The sequence below is a fragment of the Arachis hypogaea genome, chromosome 16 (genome assembly GCF_003086295.3).
Source record: "Arachis hypogaea cultivar Tifrunner chromosome 16, arahy.Tifrunner.gnm2.J5K5, whole genome shotgun sequence".
NCBI classification, from domain to species: domain Eukaryota; kingdom Viridiplantae; phylum Streptophyta; class Magnoliopsida; order Fabales; family Fabaceae; genus Arachis; species Arachis hypogaea.
The window spans coordinates 14562195-14584344 of record NC_092051.1 but is presented as its reverse complement, the minus strand read 5'-3'; the positions used below and the strand labels follow the sequence as shown (position 1 = coordinate 14584344).

At 30.3% G+C, this 22150-nt stretch overlaps 2 protein-coding genes across 2 annotated transcripts; both read left to right on the top strand.

Annotated features, from left to right (window-relative positions):
- Positions 1–17213: 17213 nt before the first annotated feature.
- Positions 17214–20234, top strand: LOC140180007 (uncharacterized). Its single transcript, XM_072220389.1, has 2 exons — positions 17214–17400; positions 19570–20234. Exons 1-2 carry the CDS (start codon positions 17214–17216, stop codon positions 20232–20234), a joined length of 852 nt encoding a protein of 283 aa, XP_072076490.1.
- Positions 20235–20728: 494 nt separating this feature from the next.
- On the top strand, positions 20729–21742 carry LOC140180006 (uncharacterized). The gene is made up of 2 exons (XM_072220388.1): positions 20729–20957; positions 21048–21742. Exons 1-2 carry the CDS (start codon positions 20729–20731, stop codon positions 21740–21742), a joined length of 924 nt encoding a protein of 307 aa, XP_072076489.1.
- The last annotated feature ends 408 nt before the right edge of the window (positions 21743–22150 follow it).

Genomic DNA, 22150 nt, shown 5'->3' with positions numbered 1-22150 from the left:
TGATAATCAAGTTTCGTATGATCACTAGATACCGACGTGGCCAAACATGTATGTGGCCTATTATACCTTCTTACCTTCGAAATTTCCTTCCACTGGCGAACAGTGATTCGAATCAATCACATGCAACTGTTTTCAAACTCCTTACACTTTTCGTGGTACTTGACATGATATGATTCTAGTACTTTGTACTCAAACACATGGCAGATGCTATAAGTCTTCATGCTTAAAGATGACATGCTCTATATTCTGAAATTGTTGACCAACTTGGAACTTAGCTAGACATGATGTATCTTGTGTATCTCGTGCCCCAAATCTGGATTCTACATCCGGAATCCTTGTTGTGTCATGGACTCCAAGTGTAAAGTCAAAAAGTGCGGGGGATATTGCCGACTTCCCGAACTCGATGCTCCACAAGTCCGGACTGGAATATTCATCCCTTGATCATCATCGCTATCATCATTAATCATAGCGGACTCCACATCATCGTCATCCCGCAGTACATCTTTGATGGCATCTGGTTGTCCACATCCCCTGAACCCGGGATCATGATAGGAGTACCCGCCATCGCACTAGCAAGTTGACCGAAGGATCAATTATCACCTATTTCTCTATCGTCATCGCAATTTAGATCAGCTGCGAATGACGAAGATGCCACCAACCCTGGTTCAAGTGCAATGACAGGCACAAATGACGAGGAACCAACAGGCATTGAACTTGAGACTCCTAGCATTGCTACAGATTGAATATTCCGATTCGATTCTTCTGAACTACTGACCATATCTCCAAATTTGGCCAATATCTCAAGGATTCTCATTTCAAAAAACTGACAATGACAGTGAAATAACAATTGTAAATATTTGTCACTATCTACTACAAAGGATTCATACTTCACAATTCACACCATCTCAAACAACAGAAATCAAAATTCTATAAAATAACTTCTTGACTCGTTTGATGCAATGCAGTCCCAATTTTTGGATTATAAAACTCTGAAACTCAACAAAATTTGTCAAAGGATTGATAAAGACACTCAACGAATACTTATCAGTGAATTTTATTCTCTCTCATATTTTTTTAACTATCTCTCTGTAGTGCACAATAACTAAAAAAATATCTTCACTAGCCATAATGAGTGTCACTATAATAAAGAATTAATATTTTGTTCGTATATATATAGGTTGGGCTCATAACTAAATCGAATTAATAAAATTTGATTTAAGTATGCTCATCTTCAGTGGTAAATCGATTCCTTTGGACTTGATTTACTTGGTTTCACTAATTCAACGTAAATCGAAGCAGTTTTATTCGATTTACCTAGGCATGCAACTTTTCAGCGTGGGTCCACTACTAAATCAAAGCTATTGGTTTTGATTTACTATACGTGTCCTAGTTCGAAGCATATTAATTCGATTTACTATAGTTAGTAGTAAATCGAACTTAATCAATTTGATTTATTATGGTTAGTGATAAATCAAACTTAATCAATTCGATTTATATAAGGAGGCTTAAAACCAAATGAAATGAATTTAATTTACATAGTATAAAGACACTTACGTAACCTTTAACCATTTCTTTAGGACATTTAGGAAATATTAGACCTTTAACCATTTCTTTAGGTGATTTACTCACACTTTTATATAATAGTCCATTAATGTATAAAGAGAAACAATTTTAATAATTTTTTAACCTTTACATAATTAATAAATTTATTTATTTACATTTTATAAATTTAGTTAAAACGTGCTCTAAAGTTTATCCATTGAAAAAGAATTATAAAAAATATAAATTAATGTTAATTAATATATTAGAAAATTAATCACTCCAAATTTTATATTTATATTTTTTTATCTAAATTAAGTATCAATATAGCAAAAGAGAATAATCATTTAATCTACTTATATATATTATGTAAATTAACTTTTTTAATAAATTTATATTAATATTTTTGTAATCAAATTATACGTGAAGGTAACATCTACATTAGTTCCAATAAATGTTTGATAGAAGAAAATAACAATGAAATTTAAAGCATGCATATACCAGAATTCTAAGCTACAATTAAATTTTCAGGAGTTTCAAATCACAAATTAGAAACTAAAGGTTGGATGCATTAGGACTTTGCAATGGTACTAGATTGATAATTACAAGGGAGTTAAACTATAAAATTGTTCATGAAATTGGCGTCGTGTACTAAAATCGTCTTTGAAATTTCAATTGTACCAATTACATTTCTAAGATTGATAAAAGTGCACCAAGTTAGTCCCTGACCTGTTTTCTGTTTTCTATTAACGACGTGATGACATGGCTTGATGACGTGGGCTGTTAGTGACATGTGTCACTCCATGATTTGGCAACATATAAAAGTATGATGATGTGGTGACCAGTGACACATAGCATACTGATGTGGATGGTTGTGCCACGTGTCACAATGCTATTTGGCCACGTGTTGCAACTAGGAGTGTTCATGTGTCGGGTGAAACCAGGTTTGATGTGACACAGACCCGACCCAAAATATATACCGGGTCTATTTGTTAGATGCAAACCCGGCCCTAGACCCGATGAAACCTACATACTTTCGGGTCACGATTATACCAGGTAAAAAACGGGTGAAAACCGCGCCATTAGCATTACCTTCTTGTAAGCTAGCATGTGAAAATATGCAAATTTCCAAGACTCGAACCATTATTTGATACCGTAAAATTCACTTAGAAAAATATAACAAGAACCAATCCTTCCCTAAAATTAAAGCATAACCACAATAAATACTAATATTGTCTAATAACACCAAATATTTAAATCAATACAAATAACACAATATTATGCATTAGTCTAAAGTCTTATGCATTTTAAACATAAAACATTAACTTATAGTCTTATAATGACTAATAACACAAAATATTAAGGTTTACGATACTTAAATTCCACATAAGAATAGCCATCATCCATCACCTATGATGTACGGACACTGACACGGACACGGGACACGACACGACACGGGACACGCCGACACGCGAATTTTAAAATCTTACATGACACGAGGACACGCATACATATAAAATATAAAGTATTTTTTAGATAAACCGTAATGATATTTTAATATTTTATTGATATTAAAATATAAATTAATTTTTTAAATTATTTTTAATGTCTTATTTTAAGTATATCAAGTATTTAAAATATTTTTTGTTTTAATAAATAATAATATATACTATATCTAAATTTATTTTAAAAATATATATTAAAAATAAGACCGGACACGCTGACACGTGATGGTATTTAGGTGTGTTCAAGTGTGTCCGGAGAAGAATTTTTTATTTTTTATTGAGACACGGTTTGGACACAGCAGACACGCGTGTCGGACGAGTGTCGATGAGTGTCATGTCCGAAATGTGTCCGATACACAGACACGGCAACTCAGCAAAGTGTCTGTGCTTCACAGTCCATCACTAATAACACAAAATATTAATTGTGTATGATGACCGGGCCACCAGACCGAGTTCGGGTGACCCGGGCTATGACTCGGACCTGACCCAAAATAATGACTGGGTCTATTTTTGAGACCCTTACCCAACCCTAGACCCGATGAAATCACATCAAATTATCCCCTAAAAGGTTCGGGGCCGGACCGAGTCTTCAGGTCGGGCCGAGCCATGAACACCCCTAGTCACAACAATATTCGTCCACGTGTCGCCCATTATGTCATCATTATAGATGCACTAAATTAGTCACTCACTTTGCATTAAGTGTTTAGTCCTTGAAATTGAATGTCGTGCACCAAACTAGTCCATTCACAAGTTTTTTTCTCATTTTTTTAATTTAAAATTTTTAATATCTTAAATGCACTAATTTCAATTTTATTTTTTTATATATCGCTTAAATGGAATTATATGATTGATTCAACACAATTTTTATAATATATAAGTATGTTATTATAAAAAAAGAATTATATGATTGATTAGACACAATTTTTTGTCAAGAAACCGATAATTAAAATAATATTTGTTTTGTTCTTATGAAATACACATTTTCATTGTGTGTAAATGGGTTAGACTGAAGGTACTTCAAGTGCCCTCACTACCATCTCCGACCTCTTTAGACTGGAGAGGTCAGAGATGGTAGTGAGGACGCTCGAAATGCCTTCACGTTAACTCCAAGTTGGCGGTTAGAGATATCTGCAAAAGAAAAAATATTTTATAAAAGTACTTGTATTTGAATAACATGTAAAAAATAGAATTGAAATTAATGCATTCAAATATATTGAGAATTTTGAATTTATAGAAAAAAAGGAGAAAAAACTGGTGAAGAGACTAGTTTGGTACACGACATTCAATTTCAGGAACTAAAATGAATCACTTAATGCAAAATGATGGACTAATTTGGTGCATCTACAATGATGACATAATGGACGACATATGGACGAATACTATTGCAACACGTGGCACAAACAGACACGTGGCCAAATAGCATTGTGACATGTGGCACAACCATTTACATCAGCATGCCACATGTCACTAGTCACCACATCATCATACTTTTACATGTGGCCAAATCATGGAGTGACACGTGTCACTAATAGCCCACATCATCAAACCGTTAATGAAAAATGGGTCAGATACTAATATAGTGCATTTTTGTTAATTTTAGAGACGTAATTAGTACAATTAGAATCTTAGGAACAATTTTAGTGCACGACGCCAATCTTAAAATTCATTTTAGGGTTTAACTCAATTACAAAACTTGGAGATAAATTCATCGAGGTAAAACTATTAAATTCAACAATATGATTTTTATTTCTAGAATGACACTCTCACTATTAGATGTTAAGCTACCATTGCTATTGAATAAACTTGTATTCACGCACGATTAATGTTATGTAATCTCAAGGTCACAAATAAAAAAAAATTAAAAATTTTAATTGCTCATGATAAAAATACTAACAAAACAAAAAATATTATTTATCAAAAAATGTTTTAAAATGTATGACATAGCCTTTAAATAAATTATTTCTTAATTATTATCTCACGTATGGATACATTCATTTTGGCTTAAAAAAAACTAATGTTTTCTCAGTCCATATTAGTCCGACTTTATTATCAATCACGATATTATATTTCACCAACATTCTTTTCTTATCGCAAATTCGTATCTGATGTATAATTTTCTTATATTTTTCTCAATATTATATATCCGAGAGGAACATCTAGATCTTCAATGTTAAATTCTTCACATGTTGCCAATTAATAGTTATATTGCTCATTCAATAATTTTACTCCAACTATTTATTCACATTATTCAAACTTATGTCCTTTTCATATGTACTAGTGTATGAATCCGTGCTCAATACAAAAAAATTTATAAAAATAAAAAACAATTATATATTTAAATATTTAAAAAAACACAAAATAATTATTATGTTAAAAAATTTATAAAATTATTATTAAAATCAAAATTTAACTTAAAAATAATGAGTAATAATTATTTTACATTTTTTTTAAGTAAAATAATTATACATTCATACAAAATTTAAAATAAACTTAAAAATATTTATATTAGAATCTTATTTTTCAAAAACTTCTCTATAAACAACATTGATGGTTTAATTTGTAGACATTCCTACGTGATTCATAAGTAAAACTTTTAAACCTCTCTTACTCTTAACTCTTGAAAGTGTCACACATAATTGGCCATGTGTAAAAACTGGTTTGGACAAGTACAATCCAACATGAGATAAAGTTTATCCCTAAGACTTATTAATTGTCATGGCAAACGATACTATTATGGGAAACTGTCTTCGTTGGAATCTAACTGGGACGGATTCATTTGTTGGTACCATATTCATTCTTGGAATCAAAACAATATGACCAACATTATTACCCGCTAAGACTTCATATTCTATGACATGATTTCCAAGTTTCCTAACTTGTAGCCTTGTACCATTACAAAGACCACTGGATTAGTCAATATTCCTCAGTAACATCACCGGAACACCAACTTTGAGTATTAATTTATGTGGAGGCAAATCAGAGCAATTTATGCTATTTAGTAATTCAAGACCATAGAGATCTAGTTGACTCTCCATATTCCCTTCATCCATACAAATCGAATCCGAACTAAGATATAATTTTTCCCTCCAAAAAGGATAGCCATCAGATGGTTGTTGACCTCTTCAACGATATCCAACGTGGGAACTAGTATAGTTCTTGCTTTGAAAAAATCCTTTGAGGACATGTTATCCAAAATATTTGGATAAGAAAAATGAACCAAATCATCAAATGCCTGGTCCGAAGAAGGAATAACAATATCTCTTGGAAGACATATCTCAGATTCACCATCCATATTGTCACATATTAGACCATCACAAACTTTCAATAAGCACTCACTAAATTGTTCTGTCTCATCTTGATCTGAAGCAATCGTCCCTACAGAGAGTCTCATATTTTTTGTTAGTTTGAGCACCTGACAAAACTTCTAAAGGTAAGACTAATTTATCTCGATCCTCGTGAAATAATAGAAAGAATTTGTCTAAAGTTTCTACCTAGTACAACCACTTTTCCTCCAAAGGACAAATCTTTGTTATATGTTAGAGAAAACCTCATGATATCACTTAAGCATTTATCAAGCGCTTCATAGCAGTACCTACTAACCATTGGAGCCTCATCCCAAATTATAAGTTTGGCTTTCAACAGCAGCATTGCTTGAGGGGAACCAGGTTTGATATTACATACAGAATCCTTAGTTATATTTAGCAGTATTTTGAACCTTGAGTGTGCCGTTCTTTCATTAGGAAGAAGTAAAGATGTAATACCACTTGAAGCAATGTTTAACACAATATCACCCTTTGAGCAAATCTCGGCAGACATAAGGTTTCAGAGAAATATTTTTTCAGTACCCCCATGACCAGACACAAAGAAAAAATCCCTTCATCACAATACATAGCTGTAACAATTTTATCGAATGCATATTTCTGCTCAAGTGTTGTGATGGCTAACATGTCTGAGGCATTTTTCTTTAAATCATCCCTGATAAAGTTTAGTTCTTCCCTGATAACCCTTTCAATTAACAAAGAACTATCAACTTCAGTTGCTAAAGGCATAGGAGGATAGTCTTTCAAGGTTTTACCATAAGAATGTAAGATCTTGTCTATATCCATTAAACACAACTGATTAATCTCATCATCTGACATGGTTAACTCTGCATATTATACGATACTGTAAAATTCAACCAAACTAAAAATGATCAATAATGAAGAACTTTTATAATTGCAATTATAAAAACTCACCCCTCATGTTCATCACGATTTTCTGTCGATACAAAATATCATCTGAGAGTTCATGCCAACATCTATCCCAGACATGTTCTGGTCTTGAGATATTGTTGGATGTTAATAGAATGACAAATAACCTTCTAACATATGATCCTGAGGCCCACGAGCTTGCTTCCTTAATTGCATCCATGAATTATCTGTCATCTTGCAAGATTCCAAGGATGAAGCATGCATCTCTATACGTAGCATAAATTGCTCTTCCTACAATTCTTATATCTCAAAAATTCATACATCCTCTTTGAGTATTCAAGAGAAGTCGTTGGTAATATTCTTCGGTATTTGCTGCAAAAAACTTGGTTAAAATCCCACTTTTAAATTGCTAAATGGATTAGGCTATGCAATTTCAATTATTATATATATGTAGCTACACATCTGCATAAGATTAATTTTTTTAAAAAATATAGAACAATTCTAAAATTGTATAATCTACAGATTATAACTGCTGAAAGTTATTTGAACATTTGTTTTCTAATGTAGATAAATCGAATAAAATAGACGTGGGGTACATGCTGTTAAGATATTAAATTTAAATCATCAAATAAATAAGATCAAAATTGAATATAAACTCGTCATTACCTGCAGGTACATGAGTCAACCTTCCAATTGCGAAGCCTTACTTTCAAGGAAACCACTTTGAAGCATTGTCCTTCCAAACAAACTTGGTTAAAAACTCAGCATAAGTCAAACTTTGAGCATAGGGATATGACATGTTCGCCGCCATCCATTATAAAACATGGACTTGAGATATTGCTCTTTCGACGATATCATTCACATTAGAAGTTTCACTATAAACCACAGGCTGCTCATCCTCCAAATGGAATGGAAGTCTAATCACAAATGGTTCTTTCTCTTGGATTTCATATCCAAATAAACCAGACTGCCTCACATGCCGAAATGTACCTACAATCGTAGTAATTCCTAATTTCGTCAACAATTTGTGTGGCTTTTGATAGATCACCAGCGTTGTATAGGGTAGTTGTTACACGGTCATTGTCCTTGTGTACATACTTAAACAGATACTTAATAGAACTTGTTTGGCATGTGTATTCTACATTTATGTAGCACCCGAACTTGAGCAACAATTCTGGATTATAAGAAACAATGAACTTATTGTCTAGTACACATTCCCTTTTCTTCACTGTTCGACTGTTATCAGTACGCCTATATTTGGAAAATCCAGATTCATCAATGAGTGTTTGCTGTCTAAACTCTTTGGGATAAAACTTTGAATATGATCCATTCTTCATGCAAGGTGAATTCTTATTGTACGGACCACATGGACCATGTACCATGTAATTTTGAACAGTTCCATGTAGATTTGGCCTTTCATTATCATCAGGAATCTCAGCTGTTATATGTTTGTCTATGTCATCTGGTGTTTGTGGTTTGAACTCGTTACTCATGAATAAAAGGATATGTGTTATGGAAGCCCTCTCTTTTGAAACTCTATAGTGCAAACATCTGAAAATTAAAAAAGATAAATGAGCAAAACATTACAACATAATATTTTAATAAAGTGTTGCATAGACACAGACTTACATCCTAAAATTTTGCCAAAGATTTTTCTCTGTTTTAGGTCATCAATCAAACCATCAAGTTTGATCTTGAAAACTCGACACAATATATTAGGACGATCTTCTACCTTTAATCTAATGGGAGTCACTTCTCTTTTTATCTCATCCCATTCAGGATTACACATCATAGTGATAAAATAGCTAGGATATCCTGCATATCTACAAATTACAAATGCATCTTTACAATTATTCATCATGTACCTAGGTCCACTGGTAAAAGTATTGGGAAGAATGATTCTTTTGCCAAGCGTTGCAGCATCTACATCCCTGTTTATAAGACTTTCATGCAAACATTTGTATTTATCAACCCTCAACTGTGGTTGTTTACAACCTCTCTGATTTTACCATTGTGTAGACATCTACCAGAAACTGTTGGAATAATCTCTTTGATCTCAAAATTAACGGAGATTCACCCGTCCTTTTCTGCACGTAGTTGAAAAGCAAAGAATTGTCGCAAAGTGATTGTTTTGTTTTTCTTTGTAGGCCTAGCGAAGATAGAATCTGATGTTGCAATACCGAAATAAAATCCATCCTCCCCATACGAAAACAACAATGGATATTGCAAGGCTAAATAAGATGGGTGAAGAACATCAATCTGTTGGAGCTTTCTAGTTTGACTCTTTATAATAATATCTCTATCTTTGCTTAGTTGTTCGACATCGCCAACAATCAATGTAGCCACTTCAGATGCAGATGGCAAGTTGTATGTCCTGCCATCTGTAGTCCTTTTACTAATCAACTTAAACTTTATGTTTGTGTAATTTTATTGTTGGTACCTATCTCTCGCATAGCGAAAATTCTTTGCCAAACTATTATATTTGTCTAGCATGTTTCTTAATATTGCCACAATTTTCTTATCCTGATCATTTATAGCTTCATTGGAATTGCACAATAAAAAACACAATAAATTTTATGTTATTTTCTCTCACAGATAAAAAATAACTAAAATGTTTGACTGCTTGCATGAAAATTATCGAAATGTGCCTATCCGATTATCAATCTCATTTTCTATGTCATAGATATATAGTTGGACAATGTTGGTCGCAGACTATTCGGAGGAAGTAAGCTACCAATGCTACGGTAGTTTTGACCCCAGGCTTAAAAATTGGAGGAGCAGTCCCATTGTTCACCCCACGGTCAATTTTTTCGGCCATTGATGTAAAATAAAATATTGAATTAAATGTCCTTATAATTTTTAGGAAATGAATACTTCTTTGATCTCCTCCAGTATGAAGCTGAATGAGCTCATCAGGAGGCATAAAAAGTAGAGGAAGCTCGATCTTTCCTTCCATACAACATAATAAAAACTTTGGTTGGGGCGACTATTTGAATTTAGCAAGCCTTTCTTCAGACCACATCCATGCTTTACAGTGTTGACATTGATAAATAGGATTTTCTATATCCCACACATCTGCCGAATGAACTCTCTTTAGATACTCAATGTCATACCGATGCAATTTAGTCCATGATGTACGCAAAGATGCAAATAAACATACAGATAAAATTTTTACATACTGTCTAAAGTTTCTGAGGATGGTATAAAACTATCTTCTATATTCACATCCGACATTGACTTATCATAACCATTCAAATGGTTTCAACAGCAGAAACCACATACATTCAACTCTTTCACCATCTCAGTACATGTCCGTCCAAATAGAGCTGCAGCCTCCTTATCGAACACAACAAAAGTTGTTGTAGCAGTACCATCAAAAACCAACAAATTCAACTTATACCTACTTTCTTTATTCAAAAACATCAATTAACACTTGACATGTCACCTTTTAATTACAATAAAATCATAAAAATTATATTCAACACAATTTAAATGCTCAAATACAATTTTTTTTGGCTTATCAGTTTTCTAGATTATTTAGTCTAGCAGAGGAGACTTTGGTATAAAATTGTTGTAGGTATATGAATTTTTTCTATACATTCTATTTCATTTTGCCAAATTTTTTTTGTGGATAGACAATATTTCCATCAATCAAAGCAGTTTTTGTTTTTAATAAATTGTTCTCTTATTGTCTACTAATTGTTGGTATTAAGTTAGATATTGCTAAATAAATTAAAAAGAGACATAATCAATTACATAACTATATTATTTTTTTATGAAAAGATTGCACAAATAAGTCCAATTAGAGTCGTACCTATTAACCACGTTATTCACGTCCTTATTCCAACCATCGCAGAAGTATGTATTCGCATTAGCTTCTGCCTTCACGCTGCAAACACAAGATTTATATCACCAACTTAGAACAGGTTCAACATCAAGAACAGTGGCCAGAACAACATAGAATCCAACCTACATAGGAACAGTTTGAAAGTAAAAAAAACAAACAATGAACCAAACATAAAAAAGTAGTTTTCTATGAGGCATTCACATCTGCAGCCGCATGTAACTCCTTTGTTGTCTTCCTCTCAGTGGAATATAAAACTTCATCTTCATTAACATATGCCGGTTTGCCAGAAAGCACACACAGATACTACGAGATCTCTCTATAGTACACGCTACTTATCAATCACAACGCCATAAAAATACAGTCAATATACACAACCATAAATAATTCACAATATTGGTACAATACCTTTCTCGAAGCATCACAGCCTCAAGAACATCTGGATTTATCAAGAGTCTGGTACCATACATAATGTTCTGTAAAATATTGCTACCTATGTACAATAATCATTGCTTAAATGAGTTGTATAATTATACATGACAGAAAAATTATCGAATGAAAAGTAACCAAAAGTGTCTTTAGATTTAAAAAAATAACTATAATCTACTGTGAACCTAATTAATTAGTAAAATTTTTTATTTTAGCAATGAGCTATACAAAAAATATTTATTACAAATATAAAATAATAAAAAGTATTATATAATAACAAAAATATAGCTTGAAATTATATATTGATTAATTAATTATTGAGTAATTCAACATAGAATTTACAATAAAAAAACAAAAAATTGATGATACAATTTATCCACGTGTATATAATAATATTTTTTATCACTTTAAATTTTAATTTCTAGAACGTCAGCCATTTGTCGGAATTGTTATTACTGTTTTCTATAATTTCACTTGTAACTCCACATGATCAAAAGTATTAAAACACAAAATACAGTACTTATAATTTTGCTTCCACGACATGTAGTATCCCACTCTAAAATTTAAAAACAAAAATTTAAAAGCATATATGTCGTTCCCCATTGTTAGCGTATATGCTTGCTTGCTGGGAGAGAGAAGACCCAAAAAGATTAAAAGAGGACTTTGGGTACGAGTTGAAATTAATTGTATAAGATCCGAATAGGTTTTCTATCTGCCCAACTTGGAATCGAGATTAGTCTCTGTAGGCCCATATTTTGTTAAGATGCAATGGAGGCAAGCAAGCCAACATGGTATGGGTCCTACTTTTTTATTCTTTTTTTTATTACAATTTACAAGTTCTATGCTTTATTTGATTGTTGTATAAATCATGGATCTACATTGGGCTACCTAAAAAATTAATTTATTTTGCTTACGTTTTAGAATGAGTTTTTTTGGTGACTGTTTTAGAATGAGTTTAATTAATAATTTGTTATATAAAATTATTTTATATTTTTAATAAATCAAATCTAATAATATTAGTTAATAATACATAGAATAATTCTATTTAAAATGAAAAAAGTTTTGCATTATATTACTTTTACTTACGGAAATATAAAACTTAAAACTTAATAATCCACGGAATATAAAAAGCTAAGAAAATAAGGTAATTTATAAATTATCTTTAATTTATATATAATATAATTAAATTTTATGAATTCAATTAGAATAAATAACAAATTATTTATTTTATTTCAGACTTTATAAATCAATAAACTAATTAACTAATATAAAGAATTACAATTAATGTAGTAAAATTAATCAAGTATTAAATACTATAATAAAATACATTAATATTTAAATATATAATCAAATCAATTAGCTGATATAATTAAGTCATATCAAAATACTTAAAAATACACCGTTCTTAATTAAATACTATCTATACTATATAAGCCATATTTAAATCTATTTTCTCGTGCACATATAATTTATAAATTAACATTAATTCATATATAATATATAATTAAATTTAATGAATTTAATTAGAATAAACAATAAATTATTTATTTTATTTTAGACTTCATAAAGAAAAACACCAATTCACTAATATAACGAATTACAATTAATGTAGTATAATTAATTAAGTAACATAAATTATAATAAATTATATTGATATTTAAATATTTAATCAAATCAATTAGTTGAAATAATTAAGCCATTGTAATAAATTGTATCAAATGAGTTAAAATAATTAAATCGAGAAACACTTTTCGGAGCATGCCACGTTAGCTCCATCATTAAATGGAGAAACCCAATTTTTATATAATAGAATAGATTATACTGTAAAAATTCTATTTCAATAATTGTTAGTATTTATTAGTTATTACTTCACAGTTATTATTCTAACACATAAATCATCATTTCTTCCGTTAAAATTATTTTTTATTATTCATATTTAATACAAATCAAAACTTATTAATTAGTCAATTTTAATAATAAAAATCAATGAAAAATATTTCAAATTATAATTTATATCTTCACAGTATCACTTATGAAAAATAAAATAACATAATATTTTCTGTTTATTCTTTTTTCTTAATAAAAATTCTTTTTGCTTGCTTAAAAATTTACATATAATTCTTTAAATCATAAGGATGTACTTTTATTTTCTACATCAAACAATATCCTAAATACGCTTTACATTTGTGTCGTTATAGTCTTCATTTATCTTGTCCGTATATCTTAATAGTTGGTACAAATATCTATAACTCTTAACTTTTGATTTTTTTTTTCACAAATAAATATTTAGTTGAAAAAATGGGATAATATTATTTTTTTACTATTTATGTCTCCTTTTGATGTGAAATTATCTATTCTAAATCCTAAAATTTTTGTTATAAAAATTTTTATATTAATTATTATAAAATTAATATTTTAATAAAGTTAAACAATTTAATAAAAGTACGTGAACAGTTTTCATATGTAGTTGTACGTAATATAATATTTAAGATACCAAAAATAAATTTGATAAATATTTAATATCCAATTTATTTTTAGTATCTAATTAGAATTGGATTCGAATAAAAACAAATCCAATTTTACTCGATTTATAAAAATTTTTATTTGCAAGTTTGATTTTCAATTTGATAAATGCTGAAATAGTAATTTTAATTGAATTATACTTGATCTAGACGAATATAATAACACGCGTAAGCCTTAAACATATTAAAGAAAATAATTATTGTAAAATTGTAACTAAAGATAAAACTTTTATTTTATTATTATCAACAACATAACTATATGCATCAACTAATTATACTTTGATATGATTTGAAGGTGGTGGACCTCCTCCATTTTATTATTTTTTATTAATATTCTTTTAATTAAAGTATAGATTTGAAGGTGGTGGATCTCCTCCATGGCTAGCTATGTGGTGGACCTCCATAGCCAGGTGGAAGTTCATGTCCCTCTCCTCCGTCGGATGGACCTGATCCTTCGGTTGAAAATTCATGATGAGTTTGTTTCTGGAAACTTTTAGAATCTTTTAAGTTCCAAAACACTTCAAAGTTCTCATCAAAATACAAATCTGATGGTGGACCTCCAGGTGGCTTAGCCTTATGTCCCTTTCCTCCGTCAGATGGACCTTCGTCTTCGAGAAAAAATTTATTGGTTAATGGTGGGCCTCCAGGTGGCTTAGTCTTATGTCCCTTTCCTCCGTCAGATGGACCTTCGCCTTCGAGAAAAAATTTATTGGTAAATGGTGGACCTCCAGGTGGCTTAGTCTTATGTCCCTTTCCTCCGTCAGATGGACCTTCGCCTTCGAGAAAAAATTTATTGGTAAATGGTGGACCTCCAGGTGGCTTAGTCTTATGTCCCTTTCCTCCGTCAGATGGACCTTCGTCTTCGAGAAAAAATTTATTGGTAAATGGTGGACCTCCAGGTGGCTTAGTCTTATGTCCCTTTCCTCCATCAGATGGACCTTCGTCTTCGAGAAAAAATTTATTGGTAAATGGTGGACCTCCAGGTGGCTTAGTCTTATGTCCCTTTCCTCCATCAGATGGACCTTCGTCTTCGAGAAAAAATTTATTGGTAAATTTGTGTTCTAAGAAGTTTTTTCTGCTACCTAAAACCATGAATCCATTGTTCAACAACATGATAAGAGCTAACAAGCTCATGATGCTTGTTGTCATTGTTTTCATCTTCTTTCAAAATAACCAGGATAAAATAAAACTAATAAAGCTAATTCAAGATGAGATAATTGTATGTTCTAGAAATGAAAAGACAGAAGAAATGATATATACATGATGAATGTAGCAACTCTTTTTTATAGGATAACAGTAGATATTAAATTACTGTAGGACTAATATTTAATTTCTCTCCCTCATCCATTAATATCCATTCCTTTTTTTCTGTTGACCTTCAATTAATGTTATTTTTTATTGGGAGCTACTCAAATAGAAATATGTAAAATATCTTTTCTAAAGATATTTTTTAGTTATTCTCTATGTACAAACGTTTTTCATACAAGTTATTTGTGTAGTATAATTTTAAATTTTAACACATATAATTGATTAAATTGTGTTATTTTTGTCACAATTAGACCAAACAAATTAATTTAATCAAAAAAATAGTAAATCAAATCTTGAACTAATTTAAATTAATATTATTTTTTATAAAAAATGATTACAATATTCTTATTATAAAAAATGACTAAAATACTATTATTATATATATATATATTGAAAATTCTAAATCCTAACCCTATGATAGCAGAGAAGTAAAGAGCTAGAATTTAGAATTTTTAATATATATAAAAAAAAGTCTAGGGCCAGCATTTTTATTAAAATTTAGTCAGCACTTAACCAGTAAAAGAAAGTCATTCTACACCATTAGATGTAATCCCACATCATTGAAAACACTAATAATAGCTAATTGATGACTACAAATCACAAAACTTGCTTGCTTCCTAACACTCTTCATATAAAATCATTTTTTATAAAAAAATAAGATTAATTTAGATCAATTCAAGATTTGATTCACTATTTTTTCAGTCAAATTAACTTGTTTGACCTAATTTTAATAAAACTAAAATGGTTTAATTGATTATATGTGTTAAATTTTAATTACTAAAAAATATCTTTAAAAAAAGATATTTTAGACATTTTTATCTAAGTGGATCATTTTTTATTATTATTTATTTTTAGTTTAATTATTCTATTAGTATTTATAGTTTTACTAAATTTATAATTAAGTTTTTATATTTCTTTTTCTTTTAGTTAGATCATTATAGTACTTTTAATTTTGAAATTTTTTTGTGTAAAAAATATTAAAATTTTAATAAAATATTTTTTTCAAAAAATATATGGTCAAAAATTTAATTAGGTCCTTAATTATAAATATGTTTAATTTACAAAAATATTTCACTAACTCTATTTTTTTACATTGGCAAGGACTTAGCTAATTATAAAATTAAAAGCAGTCTAATTAAAATATATATATATATATATATATATATATAATTAAAAATTTGGTGATATTATAAAGACCAATAAAATAATTAAACATTTATTCTTCTTCCTTTATACACTTATAGAATTTAGAATAATTACCTAAATCAGTTTTTTAGGTTTTTAAAATCGAATATTTTAGTTATTTAGATTTTAAAATACAAAATAGTTTCTGATATTTATCTTTGTCGAACAATACAGTCTCCTTTCAATTTGATCTGAAAAACGAATTACAAACTGTTTTTGAAAATTAAAAAAAAAATCTCAAAATAATCCTTACAAAAATTCAAAAATTCCAAAACCTACATTTCGATTGAATTGGAGGAGCTGAGCTTGTATTGTCTAATAAAGATAAACATTAAAAATTATTTTATATATTTAAAAACATAAAAACTAAAATGTCTAATAATATTAAAAACTTTAATTTAAGAATTGATTTAGATAATTTCTCTAAACTTTAATTAATATAATGGTGTAAAGGTGTGTGTTAAATCATCATTAATAAAAATTTAAAATATTTTATTTTAATAAATATATAACAATACACTTAGAAAAGTTTTTAATAATTTATTTTATTAGATAATCTTAACATGTATTTTTATGTTAGGTAAATCCATTTACATATTTTGATGTTTGCTCAATCACTGGACCTAAAAAAAACTTTAATATTGAGGATCAAAGTATATTAGATTTTTTTTTTCAGAACATTGATATATTTATGTTCGTTACCTGGGATTTTCGGATTATCGGATTGTTGATGGAAGGTGACAAGGAGAGAGAGAGGTCCCGAACGAGCGCGGAGCGAATGCTGGTAACGTCGGAGGGCGGACGGAGCGAGGGGGTGGCCACCTGCAAGGACATTCCGACGATCAAGTCAGAGTCCGTACTGAGGGTGGCAGGGTTAGGTAAGGATGTGACGTACCTTGGGGGGAGAGCTGTCCTCTCCCTTTATATAGCGTGCTGGGTGGGCCTAATGATGGCCTAGCCCATTGGTGAAGAGTTTGAGCTGTCACTTTTCCACGCGTGCGGGTCGTCCGTACTGGGGGGTCGGTACCTCGGGTGCCGACCCTGGGGGTTCCGACCCGGCTGGTGGCACGGTTGTGATATGGTTGGACCCCGGGTCGGTTACGGCTAACCGACCTGAAGGGATCCGTTAGGGTTTCTTGGGCCTGGGTGGGACGGTGCCCCGACCCGGCAGCTTCTTGGGCTGGACCGGCAGTCCGTAACAATTTATATCTTAAAACTAGAATTATATTCAGGTATTGGAGAGATAAAAGTTACTAAACCTAGATATAAAAAGTATATTAATCTAAAATAATAAAAGTTAAAGTTACTATATTTTTTATTTTTAACCTAATTAATATTATTTTTATATATGTTTTTTAATTTACTTTTGGTACATTATCAATTTATCAAATTTTTATACATCTATTCAATTATTAAGTATTGTTGCATAAAAAAAAAAACTTTTTACACCCACTACATGAATAGTATTTAAATAACGAATATAATTAAATAATTATGTAAAAAAATTTGCATTGTTAATGTAATAAAATTAAATTTTTTGCTTTTAAACAAAAGATTTAACTGATATGTGTCTAAGGACACATATTAAAGTTATACATTAAATTATTTTTTATAAAAATTATATAAAATATAAAATTTTAATATGTTTACTATACATGTACTAAAATTAAATAAAATTAAAAATTTTCTATTAATCACAATTTTAATATGTTCCCTGCTAGCAAAACCCCCTAAAGATTATTATATTATCTATTCTATTATATAAAAATCGGATGTCTACATTTAATGATGAAACTGACGTGGCATGCTTTGGAGAGTATTTCTCGATTTAATTGTTTTAACTCATTCAATACAATTTATTGCACTGACTTAATTATATCAACTAATTGATTTGATTAGATATTTAAATATTAATATAATTAATATAATTTATTATAATTTATATTACTTAATTAATTATATTACATTACTTATAATTCGTTATATTAGTGAATTAGTCTTTTCATTTATAAAGTCTAAAATAAAATAAATAAATTGTTATTTATTCTAATTAAATCTATTTATATACTATATATGAATTAACGTTAAGTTATAAAACATAGAACTTGTGGATTGTGATAAAAACGCAAATCAGGAGAAAAAAAACGCATACAATTATAGAAGAATTAAATCTATCCTCTTTATTTATTTTTAACCATCGTTTTAGATTTTAATTTTTTTTTAAAATCAGTGATAGTGAAATTTTATTGATGCTAGATAAAATTACAGAAGAATCAAATCATAATTTGCATTTATTGATGCTAGATAAAATTATAAATTGTTTCTCTTTCAATCAAATCATACCACATACAAAAATAAATTAAATTAAATAAATCGAATTTGCATCTCTATATAAATCGAATTGAATAAATTCGATTTAGGCAAATATGTAGTAAATTAAATTCATAAGGTTCGAATTATATGCAACTTCTGAATAATTATAATGTTATGGGTATTTTATATAAAAATTAATACAAAAATAATTTAAATTCTATACAATATTTTTTTTGTATTTATGAGCTATTAAAAATGAACGAAAAAATATTGTATGAAATTTGAATTTTTTTTGTATGGATTGTTGTATAAAATACTAATATCATTATAATTATTTATTTTGAAACAGAGTACAACTAAGATTTTATTAACAATTTTAAATAAAATATTTTTATAAAATTTTAAAATTTTTTATTATGAGCACTTTTTGTAATTATTATAAATAATTTTATAAAATTTAAAAATGGCTTAACAGATGTTATGAGTAAATCGTCTGACAAAAAACTCATTACAAAATCAGTCGTATATGTGATTAATCGGTGAACCGTTAGAACTGGTTGGTTTTTTTTAAAAGGTTTCCGGTTTGTTAATAACTCCTCCAAACGGTGCCGTTTTGACTTAAAAAAAAAAACTGAATCCCCAACGGCTTAAGTCCGTAACCCATTCCCACTCCCACACTTCTCTCCTCTCCTCTCTGAAATTGATGTGAAAATGAAAGGCCAAATCTATAACAGTTGAGATTCTTGATGAAAATGAAAGGCCAAATCTACATGGAGCTATTCAAAATTACATGGTACATCGTCTATGTGGTCCGTACAACAAGAATTCACCTTGCATGAAGAATGGATCATGTTCAAAGTTCTATCCTAAAGAGTTTAGACAGCGAACACTCATTGATGAGGCCGGATTTTCCAAATATAGGCGTACTTATAACGGTCGAACAGTGAAGAAAAGGGAATGTGTACTAGACAATAAGTTCATTGTTTTGTATAATCTAGAATTGTTGCTCAAGTTCGGGTGCCACATAAATGTGGAATACACATTCCAAACAAGTTCTATTAAGTATCTGTTTAAGTATGTACACAAGGGTAATGACCGCGTAACAGCTACTCTATACAATGCTGGTGATCCGTCAGAAGCCACACAAGTTGTTGACGAAATTAGGAATTACTATGATTGTAGGTACATTTCGGCATGTGAGGCAGTCTGGCGTCTATTTGGATACGAAATCCAAGAGAAAGAACCATTTGTAATTAGACTTCCATTCCATTTGGTGAATGAGCAACCTGTGGTTTATGGTGAAACTTCTAATGTTAATGATATCGTCGAAAGAGCAATATCTCATAAGTCCATGTTTTTGGGATGGATGGCGGCGAACATGTCATATCCTTATGCTTGAAGTCTGACTTATGCTGAGTTTCCAACCAAGTTTGTTTGGAAGGACGATTCTTCAAAGTGGTTTCTTCGAAAGAAAGGCTTCGCAATTGGAAGACTCATGTACCTACAGGTAATGACGAGTTTATATTCAATTTTGATCTTGCTTATTTAATGATTTAAATTTAAAATCTTAACAGTCTATACCCCACGTCCATTTTATTCGATTTATCTACACTAGAAAAATAAATATTCAAATAACTTTCAACAGTTATAATCTGTAGATTATACAATTTTTTATTTTTCTATATTTTTTAGGAAAATTATTCTTATGCGGATGTGTAGCTACATAATAATTAAAATAGCATAGCTTAATCCATTTAACAACTTAAAAGTGGGATTTTAACCAAATTTTTTGCAGCAAATATTGAAGAATATTACCAACGACTTCTCTTGAATACTCAGAGAGGATGTATGAGTTTTCGAGATATAAGAACAGTAGGAGAAATAATTTATGCTATGTATAGAGATGCATGCTTCGCCCTTGGACTCTTGCAAGATGACAAAGAATTCATTGATGCAATTAAGGAAGCAAGCTCATGGGCCTCAGGATCATATGTTAGGAGATTATTTGTCATTCTATTAACATCCAACAATATCTCAAGACCAGAACATGTCTGGGATAGATGTTGGCATGAACTCTCAGATGATATTTTGTATCGACAAAGAGCTGTGATGAACATGAGGGGTGAGTTTTTATTAATTACAATGATAAAAGTTCTTCCTTATTGATCATTTTTAGTTTGATTGAATTTTTATAGTATTGTATAATATGCAGAGTTAGCAATGTCAGATGATGAGATTAAGCAGTTGTGTTTAATGGATATAGACAAGATCTTACATTCCTATGGTAAAACCTTGAAAGACTATCCTCCAATGCCTTTAGCAACTGAAGTTGATAGTTCTTTGTTAACCGAAAGGGTTATTAGGGAAGAGCTAAACTTTAACAGGGATGATTTAAAGAAAAATGCCTCAGACATATTAGCCATCGCAACACCTGAGCGGAGATATGCATTCGATAAAATTGTTACAGCTGTATATTGTGATGAAGGGGTTTTTTTCTTTGTGTATGGTCATGGGGGTACTGGAAAAACATTTCTCTGGAACCTTATGTCTGCTGAGATTTGCTCAAGGGGTGATATAGTGTTAAACGTTGCTTCGAGTAGTATTGCATCTTTACTTCTTCCCAATAGAAGAACGGCACACTCAAGGTTCAAAATACCGCTGAATATAACTGAGGATTCTGTATGTAACATCAAACCTGGTTCCCCTCAAGCAATGTTGCTGTTGAAAGCCAAACTTATAATTTGGGATGAGGCTCCAATGGTTAGTAGGTACTACTATGAAGTGCCTGATAAATGCTTGGGTGATATCATGAGGTGTTCTCCAACATATAGCAAAGATTTGCCCTTTGGAGGAAAAGTGGTTGTACTAGGTGGAGACTTTAGACAAATTCTTCCTGTCATTTCATGAGGATCGAGACAAGATATCATTCATTCAACCGTGAATTCATCTTACCTTTAGAAGTTTTGTCAGGTGCTCAAACTAACAAAAAATATGAGACTCTCTGTAAGAACGACTGCTTCATATCAAGATGAGACAGAGCAACTTGGTGAGTGGTTATTGAAAGTTAGTGATGGTCTAATAGGTGACAATATGGATGGTGAATCTGAGATATGTCTTCCAGGAGATATTGTTATTCCTTCTTCGGACCAGACATTTGATGAGTTGGTTCATTTTTCTTATCCAAATATTTTGGAAAACATGTCCTCAAAAGATTTTTTCAAAGCAAGAACTATACTGGATCCCACACTAGACATCGTTAAAGAGGTCAACAACCATCTGATGGCTATCATTCCTGGAGAGAAAAAATTATATCTT